This window comes from Diadema antillarum, unplaced genomic scaffold (assembly GCF_040938485.1).
Source record: "Diadema antillarum isolate AM-2024a unplaced genomic scaffold, OU_Dant_1.0 scf00000020, whole genome shotgun sequence".
NCBI classification, from domain to species: domain Eukaryota; kingdom Metazoa; phylum Echinodermata; class Echinoidea; order Diadematoida; family Diadematidae; genus Diadema; species Diadema antillarum.
Window position 1 is genome coordinate 6044187 of NW_027270909.1, and position 19317 is coordinate 6063503.

The 19317-nt window shown below is 38.8% G+C and overlaps 1 protein-coding gene across 1 annotated transcript; it reads right to left on the reverse strand.

Moving 5' to 3' along the window:
• Positions 1-259: 259 nt before the first annotated feature.
• On the reverse strand, positions 260-13150 carry LOC139729950 (ZP domain-containing protein-like). Its single transcript, XM_071640872.1, has 10 exons — positions 13024-13150; positions 9376-9630; positions 8526-8663; positions 7702-8055; positions 7323-7498; positions 6282-6521; positions 4427-4563; positions 3890-3989; positions 2984-3146; positions 260-399 (listed from the first exon to the last, which is right to left on the reverse strand). Exons 1-10 carry the CDS (start codon positions 13109-13111, stop codon positions 296-298), a joined length of 1755 nt encoding a protein of 584 aa, XP_071496973.1. The 5' UTR covers positions 13112-13150; the 3' UTR covers positions 260-295.
• Between the last annotated feature and the right edge of the window lie 6167 nt (positions 13151-19317).

The window sequence follows — 19317 nt, forward strand, 5'->3', positions numbered from 1 at the left end:
AAATCTAGCTACGCTTTAAAGCTGAATAACTCTTCTATATTTTTCAGTACATCAATGATACATTTTGTTACGCATTGTTTACAGGGTGAAGACAAAATCACGCTTACGTACTAATGCTAATTGTATGGTATCAACAATGAGTGCACAATTTGTACATATATGCGTACAACCATAATGATCGATGCAGGAACCAATAAATCAAATCAAATCAAATCAAATCTACTTATCTACGTCACGCCTAAATTTGTAAAGGAAGTTATTATTCATATCTGAAAGCACTACATCGCTTGAGGCTTTAGTTTTTGGTGTTCTGATGGCGTTGATAGAGGATCACACCGATGCTGCAGACCAACATGGCGGACAGAGCGACGTATGCAGTCACGGAACTCACGGACGTACCTGATGAATAGGGAGAGCAAAGCAAGGACCAAAAGGTAGAATCATGATGGACATCTAACTTGTTAACCTTAATACTTCTTTTGATAACGAAGGTGTTTACCTTCAGCAATATTAGAAAATAAAACAATTGTATGACAATGCAATTTAAAGCGTAGTAGCATTCGTTTCAGTAATCAATACATGCCAACATAATAATATTTAAAAGAATATGTCAATCTTTAAAGACGACCTTATCCAGTGAGGTCGCTCTGAACATTTCATATACAGTTATTGTATGTCCCCAAAAAAGAATAAAATCGGATTTTCGCATTGATATCACCCAATATGAATAAACCGTCTAAATGCTACTTCAGGGTCTTAAAACATAACATCCTACCTATATTTTGCAAAAAGCATGCCATGAGTCCCCTGATTTTTCAAAGTGTAGCACGTGATTGCTCTTGGAACTGCATATTAGTGTGTGAACACAACAGACAGAACTTGGAGGGAAAAGATTGCTGACAAGCTCTACAAAATTCCTCATTTCTCTTTAACCACTGAAGCAAAACGAATGGGTTTTTCTGTACGATGTGGGCAATGAGTTCTAGTTTCATACCCTGAAATTGTATTTTGATTGATGTATCATTTTTAAAGTTATCGTTGCGGAGGGTACCGTTGTAATTTTTGGGATATACGATACATATTATATACATAATTATAATACACCCCTCAAACCCTTACGCACATACACGGAATATATGGAATTTTGACGTAACGTAAAAACATATCAATGGAAATATAAAGAGATTTTCACACAATTGTATTTCTATTGATAATACACAATAAACATAGACTATAGTTACTGGCAAAATCTTTAAAGACTGAAAAGGATGAGGATTTCAATTTATTCCCTGCCAACACTGGGGCACATTCAAAAACCGCGAATACCATCGGTAAGCGAATACGTGCATCGAAGATGATGCTCACTGGTAAGTGATAGATTTTTCGACTGTGTGCATGAGCACTATGTCCTACACAGATATCACTGATTAAGCTTAGCACAATATAAAAACGTTGATTCTCGCAGAATTTGATATATCCGAATAGGGCCATTTTCCCTCTCCAGTAATTTCTAAGGTATCAAGTCTTTAAAGGAATGACACAATTTTGGTTGAGATGGGGGGGGGGTTCAGATTTTAACTCTTTGCGAGATGATTATCGACCACTTGTGAAATATCAAGGGAGTATACCATTCTAAGAGGAATGTAATGCTAATTTGATGAAGACCAGTTTTGAAATAGCTGAGGTATCCAAAAACATAATGACACAAATTGGTTTTGATATGACGTGGGACCCTCCCTTTATCAAGATCTTTTGTCTTATATCTCAACCCTTTCTAAACCGATTTTCATCGAATGAACTTTAAATTGCTCTTAGAATTGTATGCTCTTCCAAAATTCATAGATTTCTCATTATCTCCCAAAAATTGGAAACCTGAATTCCCATCTCAACCAACACTATACTATTCCTTTAAATGTAATATTATTCCCACTGTTACTCCCTCAGAAGGTAAGTGACATGCTTGTTCATAGTGCAAGACAGGACGGGTAGAAATATGTTGAGTTTCCCCTATATACTTTTTGTAAAGTTTTCCATATGTGACGTCACAAATTGTTATATAGAACTATAAAGTTTCCCAGCCTTTCAATTGATTGTAAAATTTTACATAGTCTTTCAAACTCATGTTCAGGCGATCTTGAATATGTATACTAAATTTGAATTTACATTCACTCCATCTACATTATATATTTTGATTTCATCCCACTTTAATTACAATTAGAATACTCCACTACCCAGCGCTTTTAGATTACAGTAGGTCTCCTGTTGAATCAAGAGAATTCTTCGTCACTCTCTCCTTTCTCTGATCAAATATTGTACAACAATAGGATCAAAGATTATCGGATCCTCTGGAAAGATTGCAATTTTTGTTTTTGTGTAATGCAATCACTTTACCTCATCACCTTCTGTGCTAGCTGAATGGGAAAATAGTGGTATCAGCACTTTCAACTCTACTGTCATTAGAAAAACAATATAGGTAAATAAAAAAGCCTGCCGTCAGATTTCTCACTGGTTCTCATTACATTGTACTTAGCACACATTGAATGTTTGTTTGATGATTTGAAGACTCTTAGAATCTCCGATAAACATGACAAACAGCAATATTCGTCTATAAATAGGACAATAATCAACTCCTTTTATCATTTACAGATGATTTTATTTCACACTTCAGCATTTACTCATATCACCGTATTCTTTCTTCAAATAAAATTCTTAGGTAAAGTTAGCTGTTGTTTTAGGTTGTATTATAACTCCTAAACACCATCGTTTCTCTTTCTCTCTCTTTCGTTTTGATAACTATTCCATTTGTACAAGTGGAGAAATAAAACAAACTGAACTTAACTGAAATCCTGATGTGCTAATTATTAAATATGCGAATCCTGCTTTCAAAGATATTAAACTGCATCTTTGACAAGAGAACTATACTATAGCAAAAGCAGGGGGTCTTTCCCTAACCATCTCAACTGGAATCTTTAACAATCAATACCTTTGTCGCTCTCGATGAAGAATGGTCCACTTGACAGGAGGTAAGCGTTAGCAGGGTTCCGATTCGAATACCTTTTGGCACGTGGGCCAGAACGGTCCGAAGTATGACAACTTTCCAGTCGATCGTTCTGTTGGCATGCCAGGACGTTACAGTGGATGTATGTCTGTCAAATAACCCAATGAAAAATCGACTACGTTCAATGACGAGTGATATCTAATACATAATTACACAGAATATAACAAATTAAATTTTAGACAAAGTTTTCAAATTCCCTCTGCAAGACTTGGATCGATCTGATGACCAAACTGTTATAAGCCGTTCTTTGTAGTCTCGACAGAATACCACGGCAACTACAATAGGGTCCTATCATCCTAATGTGAGTAAAATAAGTGAGCGAATGAAAAACTTTAACCTGGTTAATCTGTAGTTTGTTTGTTTTTCTTCAAATTACCATAAGAGGTCCATTATCTACTGCCGATCTTTCACTTCCTTTCAACTGACGGCTTTAAATGCACTTTTCTCAAAAACATGTTATACGAAAGGGAGTTGGGCAGACTAGTTATTAGTTTTTGGTTAGTATCCTGAAAAAGGAGCTCCCTTACGATAGTCAATGATAACGTTATCCTAGGAAGATGACTCCCCCCTCCCCCCACCCAAAAAAGGATACAAGTTAAGATTCAGTACGTCCAAATGTTGAAGGCAATGAGATCCATAATGTCAAAAATTGCTGTCAAGACAAGTAAGAGGGGACCTACTTTGCTACCTCTTGGTCTCCAAAATCAGGACTATCTTTGCCTACACAGAGAAGTAGTTCATTCACCATATTATTATTATTACAATCATACCTATCACGTTCATCATCGCAATGCGACGTGATCATGGAAATAAACGCTGAAAGATTCTCACCACATCTGTGACGCGATTGATCTTAAAGGTCCTGACGGAAAACGCCCTCACAGTAGAGTTGTTGATGTCATAGATTTCCACGTTCGTCGATACAGCCAGTCTGCAATTAATTTAGCCATGGATTTCATACTGAGTAATGATAAGAAATCATTATATCTGCAGACTCTACTCGAATGATTTGGAACGACTTGAATTAAAAAAATATATATATTGACTGATATTGTTTATTCAGTATCGTACAGACTGGGTAATTTCTATACTCATCTTTTTTTTCATAAAAGTTATTTGCTATTCAACTAACCAACTAACAACAAACCTTGCTCGAGTTTTCCACTTCTTGCAAACCTATCAAGACTTACTTTAAAGGGGTCTTAAAGAATGAATTGATGAATAATTTGAAAAAAAGTAACGATTTGAAAAATATATTTTGAATAGTCTGTCTACATATAACTAAGATGTATTTAGAAATAAAGTTCGTTTGTATTATACTGATAACTGATAAATGTATATTGAAATTATTTGTATCTCCCGACTGACCCGTTTTCTATCAGATCCCGGTAACTCCGATCTGCTGGGTCCGGAGAAGGCGTCGCCCAGCAACGATTGTTGAAGGCGTAAAGGTTCTTTATGGATGCGATTGTTGTGCCCAGGAAGATGGTATCACCTTCTAACACCTTGATAGTTTGGATTCAGTGAACCATTGATTTGATAAGTAGTTGAGGTAATCCTATAACATAAGGGTATCAAAATGAAACGCTACCGACTCACTCCAGGAAACCAACGTGGAGTGAGAAAAAACAGCAATAGTAAAACGTATTAGTGAAAGTTTGAGAAAAATCGGACAATCCATTTAAGAGGTATGAATTTGTAAAGTCTCGGTGCCGGCGTTGTCCACCAACGCCGGCACCGAGACTTTACAATTTTAATTTGAATTTTGGATATGAATTTGACAAGAAGACAACCAGATTTTATGACGTCATAATGGACAACAATATCAAGAAAATCTTGGAAGAATAAAAAAAAAACAGATCGGTATAAAAAGAACACATTTCTTCAACTTATTATTGACATAATAATGTTCATATGTTCATATTCCACCTGCTTTCTAAAAGAGATACGGTAAAGTCAAGCGTACTTTCATAATTCTAGATTAGTGAAATATTTTTTAATTTTCATTACATTTCTTTATATTTCCGTCCATAATGACGTCATGAAGTGTACTATTCTCCTTATAGTAGCGAAACTTTAAAATGCCTGAATTTTTAATCGATTGTCAATCAATATACAAATTTGAGCTTTGGTTTCCTTTGAGAAGTAGAAGCTACGTCTCGTAAATTTCTTTCTTAAATATTATCACGAGTTTTCTAGAGCAGCACGCTACTGACATAACAGCTACAGTGCCACTCCCGTTATAACGAAATGCTCGGATTCTTTCGTTATAACGAAATTTCGTTATAACCGAACAAATACAATATAAAACGAAAACAAGGAAGCCACACACATAAATTACTGTATATCATATTCTGTTTGTTGAATACTCATCATACACTGGAAAGCTATGTGAAATACGATGGTACCTTTTTAATTTCGTTTAGATGTTACATTTAAAAGAGAGCATAAAGTTGTTTGTATTGTCACGCATGTATAGAAACTGATGGTTTAGGATGCGGTTATAGTTCGCTATTCCAAAGGTCCGTTTCTTACTAAAATTCGTTATTCCGAAGGCTCCTAATTCCGAAGTTTCACCATTCCTGGGACTCCGAAGGTTTGCTCGTCTGAAGCTTCGCTCTTCGAAGATTCGTTATTCCGAAAGGTCATGAATTAGATAGAAATATATGTTCGTTTTTCCGAAGGCTCGCTGATCGGAAATACAAATTTCATTTCCATACTAACCGACATTTAAGGTGTATCAGCATCTGTGTGTTTTGTAATAAAGAGCTTTCGGAACAATTAAACGAATAATTAATTTCAGATTATTGTATTACAATAACGCAAGTTCCCCTCGGAAACTGTGCGTGACACACGGAGCGAACACACAGTGATGTGACGCGTTCGCCCATGCGGAGACGCCATAAATGCTTGTTCTGCTACGTATGTTCGGAGGCGATTCGCATTTCGTTATAACGAGTGCATTTCTTTTGTTTTTCTTTGTCAGTGGCGCTCGGAAAACACTTCGCTATATGTTCGTTGTAACGGGAGTGCACTGTACATATAACTCTCCTGGTGAAAACGATTTAACTATTTATAGTCATCAATCATTCTTCTCTACGATTGAAAGTATAATCTCCAATTCACAACAGGTATTGCAACATACATAAGAATCTCCCTTCACATATTAATGCTCTCTTGATCAGATTAACTTAAATTAGTAGTACAAGCTGATGCAGGGTACCTGTTGCGGGGGAGCCGGTTCCGGAAGAGCTACGTCAAAAGTTTGACTAGTGAATTGTCGAATAGCAATGGTGAAATTGCCATGGCCAAACGCCTCTGTGAAAACGGACACAGAAGACTGGGCGATGTATGAGGTGTGGATGAGCTGTCTGCGCCTCACCGTGCAATTGACGACGAAGCTTTGCATAACCCCGCTCACATCCTCAATCTCATTCGTGAAGAAAAAGTTCTCCTCGTCACTCTGAAAAGGCAAATTTTTTGTGTTAGAGTTATGTTACTTTTTTTCTTGATTTACATGATTGCTTTTGTGACTTCTTGAAGATGGAAACGCAGAGAAAGATGGAGAGAGAGGGGAGAGAGAGGGAGAGATGAAGGGAGAAAGAAAAAAGTATTATTTGCATGTGACATGGATATACGTTGCATGTCTGAAGCAATAGTCTATAACATTTTACTTGTCGCCCTCTTTCATTTTTGCTGCAGGTCAGATCAAGGTCACATTGAGTGACCAGGGGTCAATATCCCCGTCCAATATACGATATATCCTCCCAGAAATCGTTAACACGTTCTGTGAGTCGACACTTTTTCTTATCTGCAATGTATAGCAACATACGAGCCTCATGAGAGTGTCGTTTTGTTTACTGTAGTAGATAAGTAAAAAAGAAATAGATAGAGATAGATTCACATTTTCAGAGGACATTTACAATATCAAATTGAAGGATAAAATCGTTTGGTTCAATTTCCACAACTGCAATGTACGTATTTTGGGGTTTGCATTTTACATTTCGCGACTGAATTACTGAATATTGCAGAATCACCATGACAGGACTGATTCAAAATCATACGTCTCGATGTTTTGGACTGACAGTTAAAGAGGAAATATTCACATAGACAGAAACGTTGATATTATCGCAGAATAAGTAATAGAAACTAGAATCTATTTCCTTATGTGTCAACAAAAGAGAGGTCTAATCAAGCCGATAACAGCTTAATAAATCCTATCTGATTATCGGTACATGTTTCCGCCGGACGTTGTCGTATTTACCGCTATGCGCGTTCCACACTCTTCGAAAGATGTTGAAAGGGCGACGTAGTCAGAGTTAACAGCGTAACTATAGCAACGAGAACGGGAAAAGCGGATCTGGCTAGGAGCCGAGACTCGGTAGCTTTCCCTTTTGAGGAGTATTTCCATTCTGCCGTTATCACATGAGACCTTCGGAGCTGGCAGTGAGAAGAGAAACAGAGAAAGTGCAGGAGACGAATGATAGCAAGTAACAGTGACGACATTTCACAACCACAACAGAATCACCTGGTGATATACTGATTGAAATTGCACGTAGAAGTTGTTGTGTTATGTGGTGCTTATAGATTTGTAATAGTGCGTTTATAAATACCAAATACACACAATGCTGATCAACGATTACCGTCGTATTGGTCATCGCAGGGTCCGAAGTGGACGTCATCCACTCCTATGACGCTACGCTCTGGAGTACCGACCACGCCTTCGAAGATGAAATGCCCCTCACCCAGTCCAGAGATTGCTACATCGGCTAGCTCCCAAAATGCTCCCTGGTCTCCCCGTTTAACCCAGATGACCGAGGAAAAACTTTGATTCGTGAAGTGCAGTTTGAGAATGGTATCACTGGAGACCCCCGGCATGATGAAGGCAAACCGGAAACAGGTGGCAGTCGTGCTTACAGTGTTGGCATATGGACTTGTGAAGTTAGCTCGAGTACCGTCTTCCTGTGTCGTGCCGTTGATGAACATACTGTAATCTCCTGACACACACACGCACACACACACACACACACAAAATGTACAATAAAAGAATTTATGTCGATGGTAGGTCAATGATTAGTTATATTCTTTAATAGTTATATTCTTTAAACAATCTACTGATTATACCTCGCCTTGTGATTACGAACAAATGGTTCATGACTATATTTTCCTATGTGAGCAATTGTAGTAAAAAAAAAGGTAATTTCTGTTTCAATAGCTTACAAGGATAATATGCTCAAAACGTGGAATTTTTGGGAATCTAGAATGTCACTCCCTTTGGTCTTAAAAAGAAAACGCAATAGTTTCAAATCTCGGCAGTTATACATCACAGGTTACATTGTACATGTACCTCAGGTACAGTGTGCCCTGATTAAAAAATGTTCATGTAATCCAGCTACATTTTCGGAGATATTTTGGGTTTTCTAGGAATGAAAGTATTGGCTGAAATAAACTTGGCATTTCCACTTACCAATAGACGGACCATTCTCTGAATGTCTGCTGACGTTACGTGGCAGTCTCAGCCAATCAAAATCGTCCTGAAAAGCCTGACTCCACCCACAAAGATTGGAGCCAAAGTTGTCGAAATCGCAAGTCCATTGCGATGGGTCTGTAGAAACAGAATGTTGTCAGTCAACATACGATATAGATATTTTCAATGCTCAATAAGTTATACCAACGCCTTGCATTCATTTTTAGTCGTTTGTTATACATGTAGGGTTCAGTGGTCCAAGCAGTTTTTCTGATAAAGAAGTAGGCATTATTTGACTGCGTAATGTATAAAAGATTCTAGTAAGTTAGACCCCTTCTGTTATACCAGTAGGTCTAAGTACTTTAAAGCAATTTGTTGGTGTCGTTGATGTTTTGTTAATTTTTAGAGTTACTAAAACCATTTTAACAACACGAAGACAGTCTCTCACAGGTACATACAGAAAACAGAATCTTTTGTATAATGGCCTTTGGTGTCAGCTCGAGCTTTCTGTAGCTGTGGAATCAGCGACTGCAAAAGCAGGAGTGAATCTATAGTCAGGGAATATATGGCTGTCAATGTAAGATTTCCAGAGTATCAAAGTATAGGGTCTCCATGCCGTCAAGCCCCGGCTTATTTTGGAGACCGTTCTGTTTAAGTTCCCAGCCTAAGCTGTTCGTATTTGTCTTATTTTGTACTAAAAATATGTGTTGATATACTGTTTGTTATAAATGACTTGTACAAAATCATATCTGATGTAATGGAATTCAGCTGAAATAAATCAAATCAAATCAAATGATCCCTTTTAAACTATTTCGCGTACAAGTTGGTAAAACTGTTTACAATATCTAACCTTTCAGATACGACACCACACAAATATCTCGGGCATCGGGGAAGATCCGAGGACCAACGTATCGAAACCCCTCTCCTGAGGTGTCGTTCATGACTGCAATGACGTCAAGGAATATTTCCGTCAAGTATACATATCCATTGTGCCAGGTGAGTCCATAGAAACCACTTCTAGTCAGCAAAATGGTTCTTTCGCCACTCAATAAATCCAGAGATTCGATCCTATTGGGACCGTCATCATGCCAATACAATTTGGTACCTGCATTGAACGGACGTGAAATGGGAAGAGCATTAGTTGAGGCAATATTGAAAGCATCCTCCACAATAAACAAGTTCTCTTTTTTTATCCTTCTGCTGAAATCAATTAAAGAAACTGTCTAGAATTTTTTTTTTTTACTGATCACCATAGAAACATATGCAGTGGATACAGATCTGGTTTGTACGCAGGAGATCCAGGGTTCATAGCCCGTTCCCTTTAGCTATGGAAATATGTTTCCCCGCTTTGATAATTCTTGGTCGGCAGGCGTGGGCAATGTTAGTTATTCTGAAGGCTCGGAACAAACAAATTTAGTAAATTTGAAGTTCGTTAATCCGAAAATGAGATATGGTTCGTTAATCCAAAAATGAAATTAACTTGTGTTCATTAATCCAAAATAAAAAGACGGTGCGTACGGTCGAACCATCCGAATTACTTAACTCTATTCTAATTTTCAGATTATCGAGCCTTCCGTTAATGACGAACCTGATTTCGTTTCCAGATAAACGAACCTTCGGAGAGAATATGTACCCATTGCAACATTTAGGAAATAATAGCAGGTTATTTGAGGAGAAATCTTCGAGATATTAAAGCACACGTCTAGTTAGGCGGGAAAGGGGACATAAACAGGATTTATACAGTGTAATTACGATTGTTTAAAGGTTCCACATCGTTCTCTGTTCACGTATTCTTTGTTGTACATCTCAATAAATTTTAAATGGTAAGGCCCAATCAGCAGTGCATGCAAACAACACAACGACAATCTAATCATAATTTCTTTATGATACTGCATGCTGTGCATGCTGACAACGCCCAACACTAATCACGTAATGACAATGCATCAGTTTAATGACAAACTGACAGAAAATGATCATAGTCCAGCAAAAGTAAACCAATAAGATATCAATACACACCAAGACGTATACAATGTTCATGTTATCAGTTTCAAAGTAGTCAAACTGTTTTCCCCCGAAGGTGTCGACCAAACTTTCGTATTATGCTCGTCTTTAGGCCTATTATACAGTGCCTAGTGTTTGTTAGTTTGTTTCATTTTCCCTCTAAGAAGATGGCTGAATAGCCCATATTCAGCTGCAATCGCTTGTCTTTCATGGGGTCCAGTTGGATGCAGGGTGGGGTCACTTTACCCAGTGGCGTATCTATGGGGGGGGGGCAAGGGGGGCACGTGCCCCGGGCGCCACTCTTTGGGGGCGCCGAAAACGAAGAAAAGAAAAAAAAAGAAAAAAAAACGAAGAAGAAAAAGAAAAAAAGAAGGGAAAAATGAAGAAGAAGAAGAAGAAGAAGAAGAAGAAGAAGAAAAAAACAACAACAACAACTCGCCCGGACCGGGAAGGAGGGAGAATGGTGGTGGGGGGGGGGGGGAGAAAACCAAATCAAACAAGATGAAAACAAAAAATGACAATGTTTATTGTGTTCACACAGGAATTCCATGTTTTGTAAGCTAAAATTTCGGCTCGCTCGTTGCGCTCGCTCGCCAAAATGAAAAAAGAAAATAAGAACAAAACGTGATGATGACGCGGACAAAATGACAATGTATATTGTGTTCACACATGCCATCGTTAGAAGGCAAAATGTTACACGGAGCAGCGGCTGCAATTTTATTTCTTTCGTTCTGAAGCGATCGCCCATTGGATCAAACGAGGGCGCCAAAGGTGTTGAACATACGGGGGTGGGGGGCGCAAAAAAACCAAATCAAACAAGATAAGAACAAAACGTATAATGATGACGCGGAAATATACAAATTTCGGCTCACTCGCTCGTACTAATTTAGAGTATTTTTTTTCAAGTCCTCAGTTTGTTGGTATAGATCGTTATTTATAAGGCCGTCACCATTAATTTTCTTGATTAGAATTGTAAGATTTAATAAGCAAAAAATGACAAGAATTCCATGTTTTGTAAGCTGAAATACAAAAATTTTCGGCTCGCTCGCTGCGCTCGCTCGCCAAAATTTATAACACAAAAAAAGATAAAACAAAACGTGATGATGACGCGGAAATATACAAAAATTTTCGGCTCGCCAGCTGCGCTCGCTCGCCAAAGATCTATCTAGATTCATTACATTTAAATCATCCTCATCTATAAGGCCGTCACTATATCTTTATTAGAATTGTAAAATTTAATAAGCAAAAAATGACAACAATTCCATGTTTTGTAAGCTGAAATACAGAAATTTTCGGCTCGCTCGCTAAAATTTCTCCAAAAAAACAAAGAGATAAGAACAAAACGTAAAGATGGCGCGGAAATACATGTATACAAATTTCGGCTCACTCGTGCGTACTAATTTGGAGTATTTTTTCAAGTCCTCAGTTTGTTGGTATAGATCGTTATCTATAAAGCCGTCACCATTAATTTTCTTGATTAGAGTTGTAAGATTTAATAAGCAAAAAAAGACAAGAATTCCATGTTTTGTAAGCTTAAATACAAAAATTTTCGGCTCGCTCGCTGCGCTCGCTCGCCAAAATTTATCTAAATTTATTACATTTAAATCACCCTCAAAAGACCCCTTTTAAGTCCTTGAAAAGGCATATCATGTAGACTTTTTTAAAGTCCCTACCGGGATGGGTTGGGGTTGAACACTTTTTCAGAAATTAGGGGCGCAATTTTCGCGCTTGCCCCGGGCGCCGTTTTCCCTAGATACGCCACTGACTTTACCGGGTTAAACAGCCTGCTCTTTGCGATGAATAAATGAGGTGGGATCTTTTACGTGCATGAGCTGTGACTCTCTAAAACATGGAACCTCTATTTCATGTCCTATCCGAGGGACATGAGCCTGTATATTCCATTCCGTGAAGCCGGAGTTCATATTTCTCAATGAACAAGTGGACCTCTACTGCAAATTGAATAATCTTCAGCATAAATCCCAATATATTCGGAGGTAAATAAAAAAAGACACACATACACGGCCCAGGCTAACTAAATTCAGGACTTCTTCTAAATTGACAGCAGTTTTTGGAACATGGTAGCCTATTCACGAATTTGAATGACAGACGAGATTCCGTCGCCAGCTGGACATGGATTTGAATGTTCATTGCGGAAATGTGTGCTCCTCTCTTAAATTTGAATGCTCCGGTAGTGAATTAGAATGCTCCGAAAGTGAATTTGAATGCTTCAATAGTAAATTGGAATTACAGGATTTTGAATTTGATTCCTGATTCAGTAATGCAAGCGTGGAATGCGTGAAATCGAATACTCCAAGTAGGAAGTTTAATGACAAAAGTATTAAATTGACCGGGAAAACCTATATAATACCAGTAAGTCATATTCATTCAAATGCATTGCATTTTTATTCAGTGGCAAAAAAACAAAAAAGCAAACATAATATCCCTTTTAATAGGCCCTTGAACGGTTGTCTGATAGTCATACAATGTTTGTACACACCTTCTTCGTTAAAAGCGAGGCCACGAACGTACTGGATTCGAGTTTCAACAACGTTCTCCGGTTCAGCGTTGAGGGCATCTATGCTCATCCTTTGAATGGCTCCTGGGCCTTGGACTCCCCAGTAAAGTTCTCTGGAAGATGGCGAACCAAGATCTATCAACTTTTACAGTATTCAGAATCACCTGTAAATCTCCCTTAGCGTCCATAATTTTCCCCTGTCCTATTAACTCTTTATGTGCACCGTTCGCACGTCCGACTTCGCATATTCTGCTTAAACCCACAAACCCGCCCAAACCGATCGATAAATCGCCAAAAGCAGCAGTACCATGAAAGCTTTTGTTTCGTTTCCGTTTGTCTCACATACGAGCTTGCATTGCCGAGGTCATAATTTATTCAATCCCAACCGGGCATTAGTCCTAAATAGCTCCTTTTACACTTGTGTTTCTTAACCCGGACTTTCTCTGACCCAGGACTATCGTTAGTCCCGTACCAATTTTTTCAGCTTTTTACACTCGCCAATTAGTCCCATACTAAGCTCTTGTCCGGGCTAAGGAGAAAATTGACCTTTTTACACTCGTATTTCTTAGTCCGGTACTTTCCAAACCACATGAATATTCATGATTACGCTGTGCACTGTACACGTACAAGCACGCACCGGCAGCACTTGATTACCTCGTTCCTGATTGGTCAGTGGGGGTCGGACTTCGTCTCCGTTCGTTCTGTTTACACTCACTTGCTTGGCACCGCAATTGCGGTGCTAACCCTGCTATTTTGCAAGGCCAGATAGTACGGGATTATCGGTGGGGCTAGCTCACTTTGACAAAAACGAGTGTAAACAGAAAAGGGCTTTTTACACTTGTGTTTCTTAACCCCGGACTTTCTTTGACCCAGGACTATCGTTAGTCCCGTACCAATTTTTTCAGCTTTTTACACTCGCCAATTAGTCCCGTACTATTGTCCTGGGCTAAGGAGAAAACGGACCTTTTTACACTCGTATTTCTTAGCCCCGGACTTTCCAAACCACATGAATATTCATAATTACGCTGTGTACTGTACACGTACACGCACGCACCGGCAGCACTTGATTACCTCGTTTCTGATTGGTCAGTGAGGGTCGGACTTCGTCTCCGTCGCTTAGCCCAGGATTATTTTTTCGTTCTGTTTACACTCACGTGCTTGGCACCGCAATTGCGGTGCTAACCCTGCTATTTTGCAAGGCCAGATAGTACGGGATTATCGGTGGGGCTACCTCACTTTGGCAAAAACGAGTGTAAACAGAAAAGGGCTTTTTACACTTGTGTTTCTTAACCCCGGACTTTCTCTGACCCAGGACTATCGTTAGTCCCGTACCAATTTTTTCAGCTTTTTACACTCGCCAATTAGTCCCGTACTATCTCTTGTCCGGGGCTAAGTAGAAAACTGACCTTTTTACACTCGTATTTCTTAGCCCCGGACTTTCCAAACCACATGAATATTCATAATTACGCTGTGTACTGTATACGTACACACACGCACCGGCAGCACTTGATTACCTCGTTTCTGATTGGTCAGTGAGGGTCGGACTTCGTCTCCGTCGCTTAGCCCAGGATTATTTTTTCGTTCTGTTTACACTCACTTGCTTGGCACCGCAATTGCGGCGCTAATCCCTGCTATTTTGCAGGGCCAGATAGTACCGTACTATCGGTGGGGCTAGCCCACTTTGGCAAAAACGAGTGTAAACAGAAAGTGGGCTAAGGATAGTCCCGTACCAACGGTGGGGCTAAGCCCCCCCCCCCCCCCCTAGCCCCACCGTTGGTACGGGACTAAGCAAAAATTTACAAGTGTAAAATGCCCTAAACTACCGACACCAGGTTTCCTTTCGTAGCTATAGTCCATTTCAGTAATCACGCTTGATTAAAATTACGGAATATGGTTTCAGTTGCATGATTTAAAGGGATAGTACAGTATTGGTGGAGATGAAAATTTGGCTGTAACTTTTTTTCGAGATACCAAGAAAACACTTATGATATAGTACAGAGCATACCATTTTAAGAGGAATTCAAAGTTGATTTAATGAAAATCGGGTTTGGAATGGCTGAGACATTCAAAACAAAGTAAAACAAAGCGATCGTAATAAAGTGTGGGTCCCACACTTTATTAGAATCGCTCTTTTTTGGATATCTCAGCCATTTCAAAACCAATTTTCATCAAATAAACATTGAATTCCTCATAGAATTACATGCTCTTTCATATTTCATAAGAGGTGTCTCATTATTTCACCAAAAAATGTTGGAAACCTGAAATTAGGTCTCAACCAAAACTGTATGATCCCTTTAATCTAGGTGTTAAAAAAGATTAGCTTTTAGGGTTGATATATGATTTTTTTTTTTCAAGTTAGCGTCTCTGACTGCACAAATGAGGAATGCCAGAAATGAAGTTATGATCTGCTCAAGAGCTTCCGAAGATTTTTCATGCTCTTAACAAATAATATACGAATAAAATACAGGTGTGAGTACATTAGTGGAGATGCTCTCGAGCGCCATGCATGTTTTACGACATTTAGACCGGGGGCCCAGAAGATTTATTCAGCTGAAAAGGGTCACACTTTTGATGGTCTCATCATATTAGGATGTGGCCATGGGTCAATAAAATTAATTGCTGGCAAGTCACATTTTGTACCGTAAGCCTAGGGGCCACAAAAAAGGGCCCCGAAATATGCATTTACTCAGCCGAAGGGTCACGGACAAAAGTTGGTGATATTGTTCCTTTAGGTGTACCTATCATGAAAACAGAAATTGCCAGCTATTTCATCCTGTACGGGGCCCCAGACAGTAGACCCAAAGGGCCCCACCCATATGGTGTTATTAAGCTGAAAAGGGTCATGGCTAATTTCTTTTGCAATGGAAGTAGTACCCATAAGAGTTATCCAAAACACCAATGCCAATTATTTTATCCTGTACGGGGCTTCAGACAGTAGCCCCAAAGTGCCCCCCCCCCCACCCATACACACATTGATTTTGTTCAACTGAAAAGGGTCACGGCTAATTTTATTTTTGCACGGGAAGCAGTACCCATCAGAGATATCCATAACACCAAAGCCAGTTATTCTATCCTGTTCGGGGCCCCAAACAGTACCCCCAAAGTGCCCCACCCATTATATACTGTTAAAGGGATTGTACAGTTTCGGTTGAGACCTAACTTCAGACTTTCTAACATTTTTTGGTGAGATAATGGAAAACCTATTTGAAATATGAAAGAGCATGTAATTTTATGAGGAATTCAACGTTTATTTGATGAAAATTGGTTTTGAAATAGCTGAGACATCCAAAAAGAGCGATTCTAATAAAGTGTGGGACCCACACTTTCACACGATCGCTTTGTTTTACCTTGTTTTTGATGTTTCCGTCATTCCAAACCCGATTTCAATCAAGTAAACTTTGAATTCCTCTTAAAATGGTATGCTCTGTACTACTTCATAAGTGTTTTCTTGGTATCTCGCAAAAAATTAAAGCCCAATTCTCACCTCCACCAAAACTGTACTATCCCTTTAATCAGCTGAAAATGGTCATTACTAATTTCTTTTGCGATGGAATTAGTACACAACAGCGGAGATACTCAAAACAATAAACTCACTTATTTTATCCTGTAATGGGGACTTAGTATCGTGGTCCAGATTTGCCCCCCCCCCCCCCCCCGCACATAACACGATCTTATCTAGCTGAAAACAGCCATGGCTAATTTCTTTGAGATGGAAGTAGGCCCAGTATAGTACACACCAGATATACACAAAACACTAATTCATGTGTGTGTGTGTGTGTGGAGGGGGGGGGAGGGGTCTCAGCCAGTAGCCAAGAAGTACCCCTGAATAATTTTAAAAGGAGTCGTGCCTAACTTCTTTGGCAATGGAACAAGTACAGAACAAGATACCCAAAACACCAAAGCCAGTTATTATCCTGATATACGGCTAATTTCTTTTGCAATGGACGTAGTACGCAAAAGTAATAACCACAGCACCAAAGCGAGTTGTATTATACTGCATGGGGCCCCAGACAGTAGCCCCAATGTGCCCCACCCATAAGGTGTTTTTTTTTTTTTTCAGCTGAAAAGCTGAAAGATGAAGTACACAACAGAAATGCCAATAACAACAAAATCAGCCATTTTATCCTGTACATGCAGCATGCAGGGCCCCAGACAGTAGCCAAGAAGTACCCCCATATGATTTGAAGGAGATTCATGGCTAGTTTCTTTTGCAATGGAAGTACTGTTGTAAAGAAGAGTGATGTATTTTCAGGTCTACGGGGTCAAATCCAGTTTTCCAAAGGTGCTCAACCATATGCTTTACTAGTATTCATCTTAAGAGTAATGGTTAATTCTATTGCAATGGAAATAGTACTCAACAGGGATACCCGGAACACCACAGCCAGTTATGTAATCCTACATAGTAGCACTGTCATTCAAGTTCCTATTCCGAGCATTCAATTTCACGCATTCCACGCTCGCAGCACTGAATCAGCAATCAAATTCAAAATCCGATCATTCGAATTCACTATCGGAGCATTCGAATTCACTGTCGGAGCAATCAAATTCACTTTCGAAGCATTCAATTCACTATCGGAGCATTCAAATTCACTATCGGATCATTCAATTTAAGAGAGGAGCACGCATTTCAGCAATAAGCATTGCGTGCGTGCGTGCGCAGTGTGAATTTGAATGACCAAAGTATGAAATTGATCGAGAAAACCTACACTTGTTATAATAATAATAATAGTAATAATAATAATAATAATGATAATAATGTAATAATGTTAATGATAATAATAATAATAATAATAATAATAATAATAATAACAATGATTATAGAAGTTTTCCGGTCAATTTCATACTTTTGTCACTCAAATGTATTAATCTGCATTCAAATTCACACAGCGCACGCACGCGAAAATATTTGGGCGTTCAAAATTCAGAATCCGAGCGATCAATTTCATTTATGGGAGTTCTATTCGTTTTCGTGAAATCGAATTCACAATACTGGACATTTAATTTCACAATGCGAGCACCGACTTTCCTACTCGTGCATTAAAATTCATGCGATAGTCATGTGATAGTCCAATGAGCTTGTTTGGAGCGTTCAAATTCATTTTTAGGCGATCAAATTCCTACTTGAAAAAATGAAATGAAATGGACTTTTAAGAATGGAAAAAGGGCCAACACAACCAATGAAGGCTTGCATATTGTGTAATTATGATTGTTTATAGGTTCTACATTGTTCTCTGTTCATGTATTCTTTGTTTTTCATCTCAATAAATTTCAAATTGTAATGTCCAACCAGCAGTGCATCCAAACAACAAAACGACAATTTAATCATAATTCTTGATGATACTGCATGCTGACAACGCCCCAACACCACATCAATTTAAAGACAAACTGACACATCATAAATCCCAATATATTCAAAACCGAATGAGAAACACATGCATACACGGCCCCAAACTAACTAAATTCAGGACTTCTTTTAAATTGAATGCAGTTATTTGGAACATAGTTGCCTATTCACGAACTTGAATGACCGACGAGATTCCGTCGCCAGCTTGACATGAATTTGAATGCTCATTGATGAAATGCGTGCTCCTTTCTTAAATTTGAATGCTCCGATAGTGAATTTGACTGTTCCGATAGTGAATTTGAATGTTCCGACAGTGAATTTGAATGCTCCGACTGTAAATCTGAATGCTCAGGTAGTGAATTCGAATAACCGGATTTTGAATTTGATTGCTGATTCAGTGCTGCGAGCGTGGAATGCGTGAAATCGAATGCTCGGAATAGGAACTTGAATGACAAAAGTATAAAATTGACCGGAAAAACCTATAATAATAATCATCATCATCATCAGCATCAGCATCGTCATCATCATCATCATCATCATGGCTTATATCTTTTGCAATGAAAGTAGTACACAACAGCTGAGATACACGGAACACCATAAGCCAGTTATTTAATCCTGTCCTGGTCTCGAGACAATAGCCCAGAAATGCCCCAAATAGTGTTAGCAAAATGTCATGACTATATTCTTTTGTGGTGGAAGTGGTACACAACTGAGATAATGCAGTACGTGAAAGCCAGTTATTTCTTCCAACATTTGACCACAGACAGTAGCCAAGAATTGCCCTACATGAGTTGTAAAAAGAGTCATGGCCAATTTCTTTTGGAATTTAAGTAGAACACAACGAAGATACCCAAAACACCAAAGCCAGTTATTTTATCCTGTACGGGGTCCCAATCATTAGCCCAGAGGTGTCCCCTGTGATTTTTAAAATG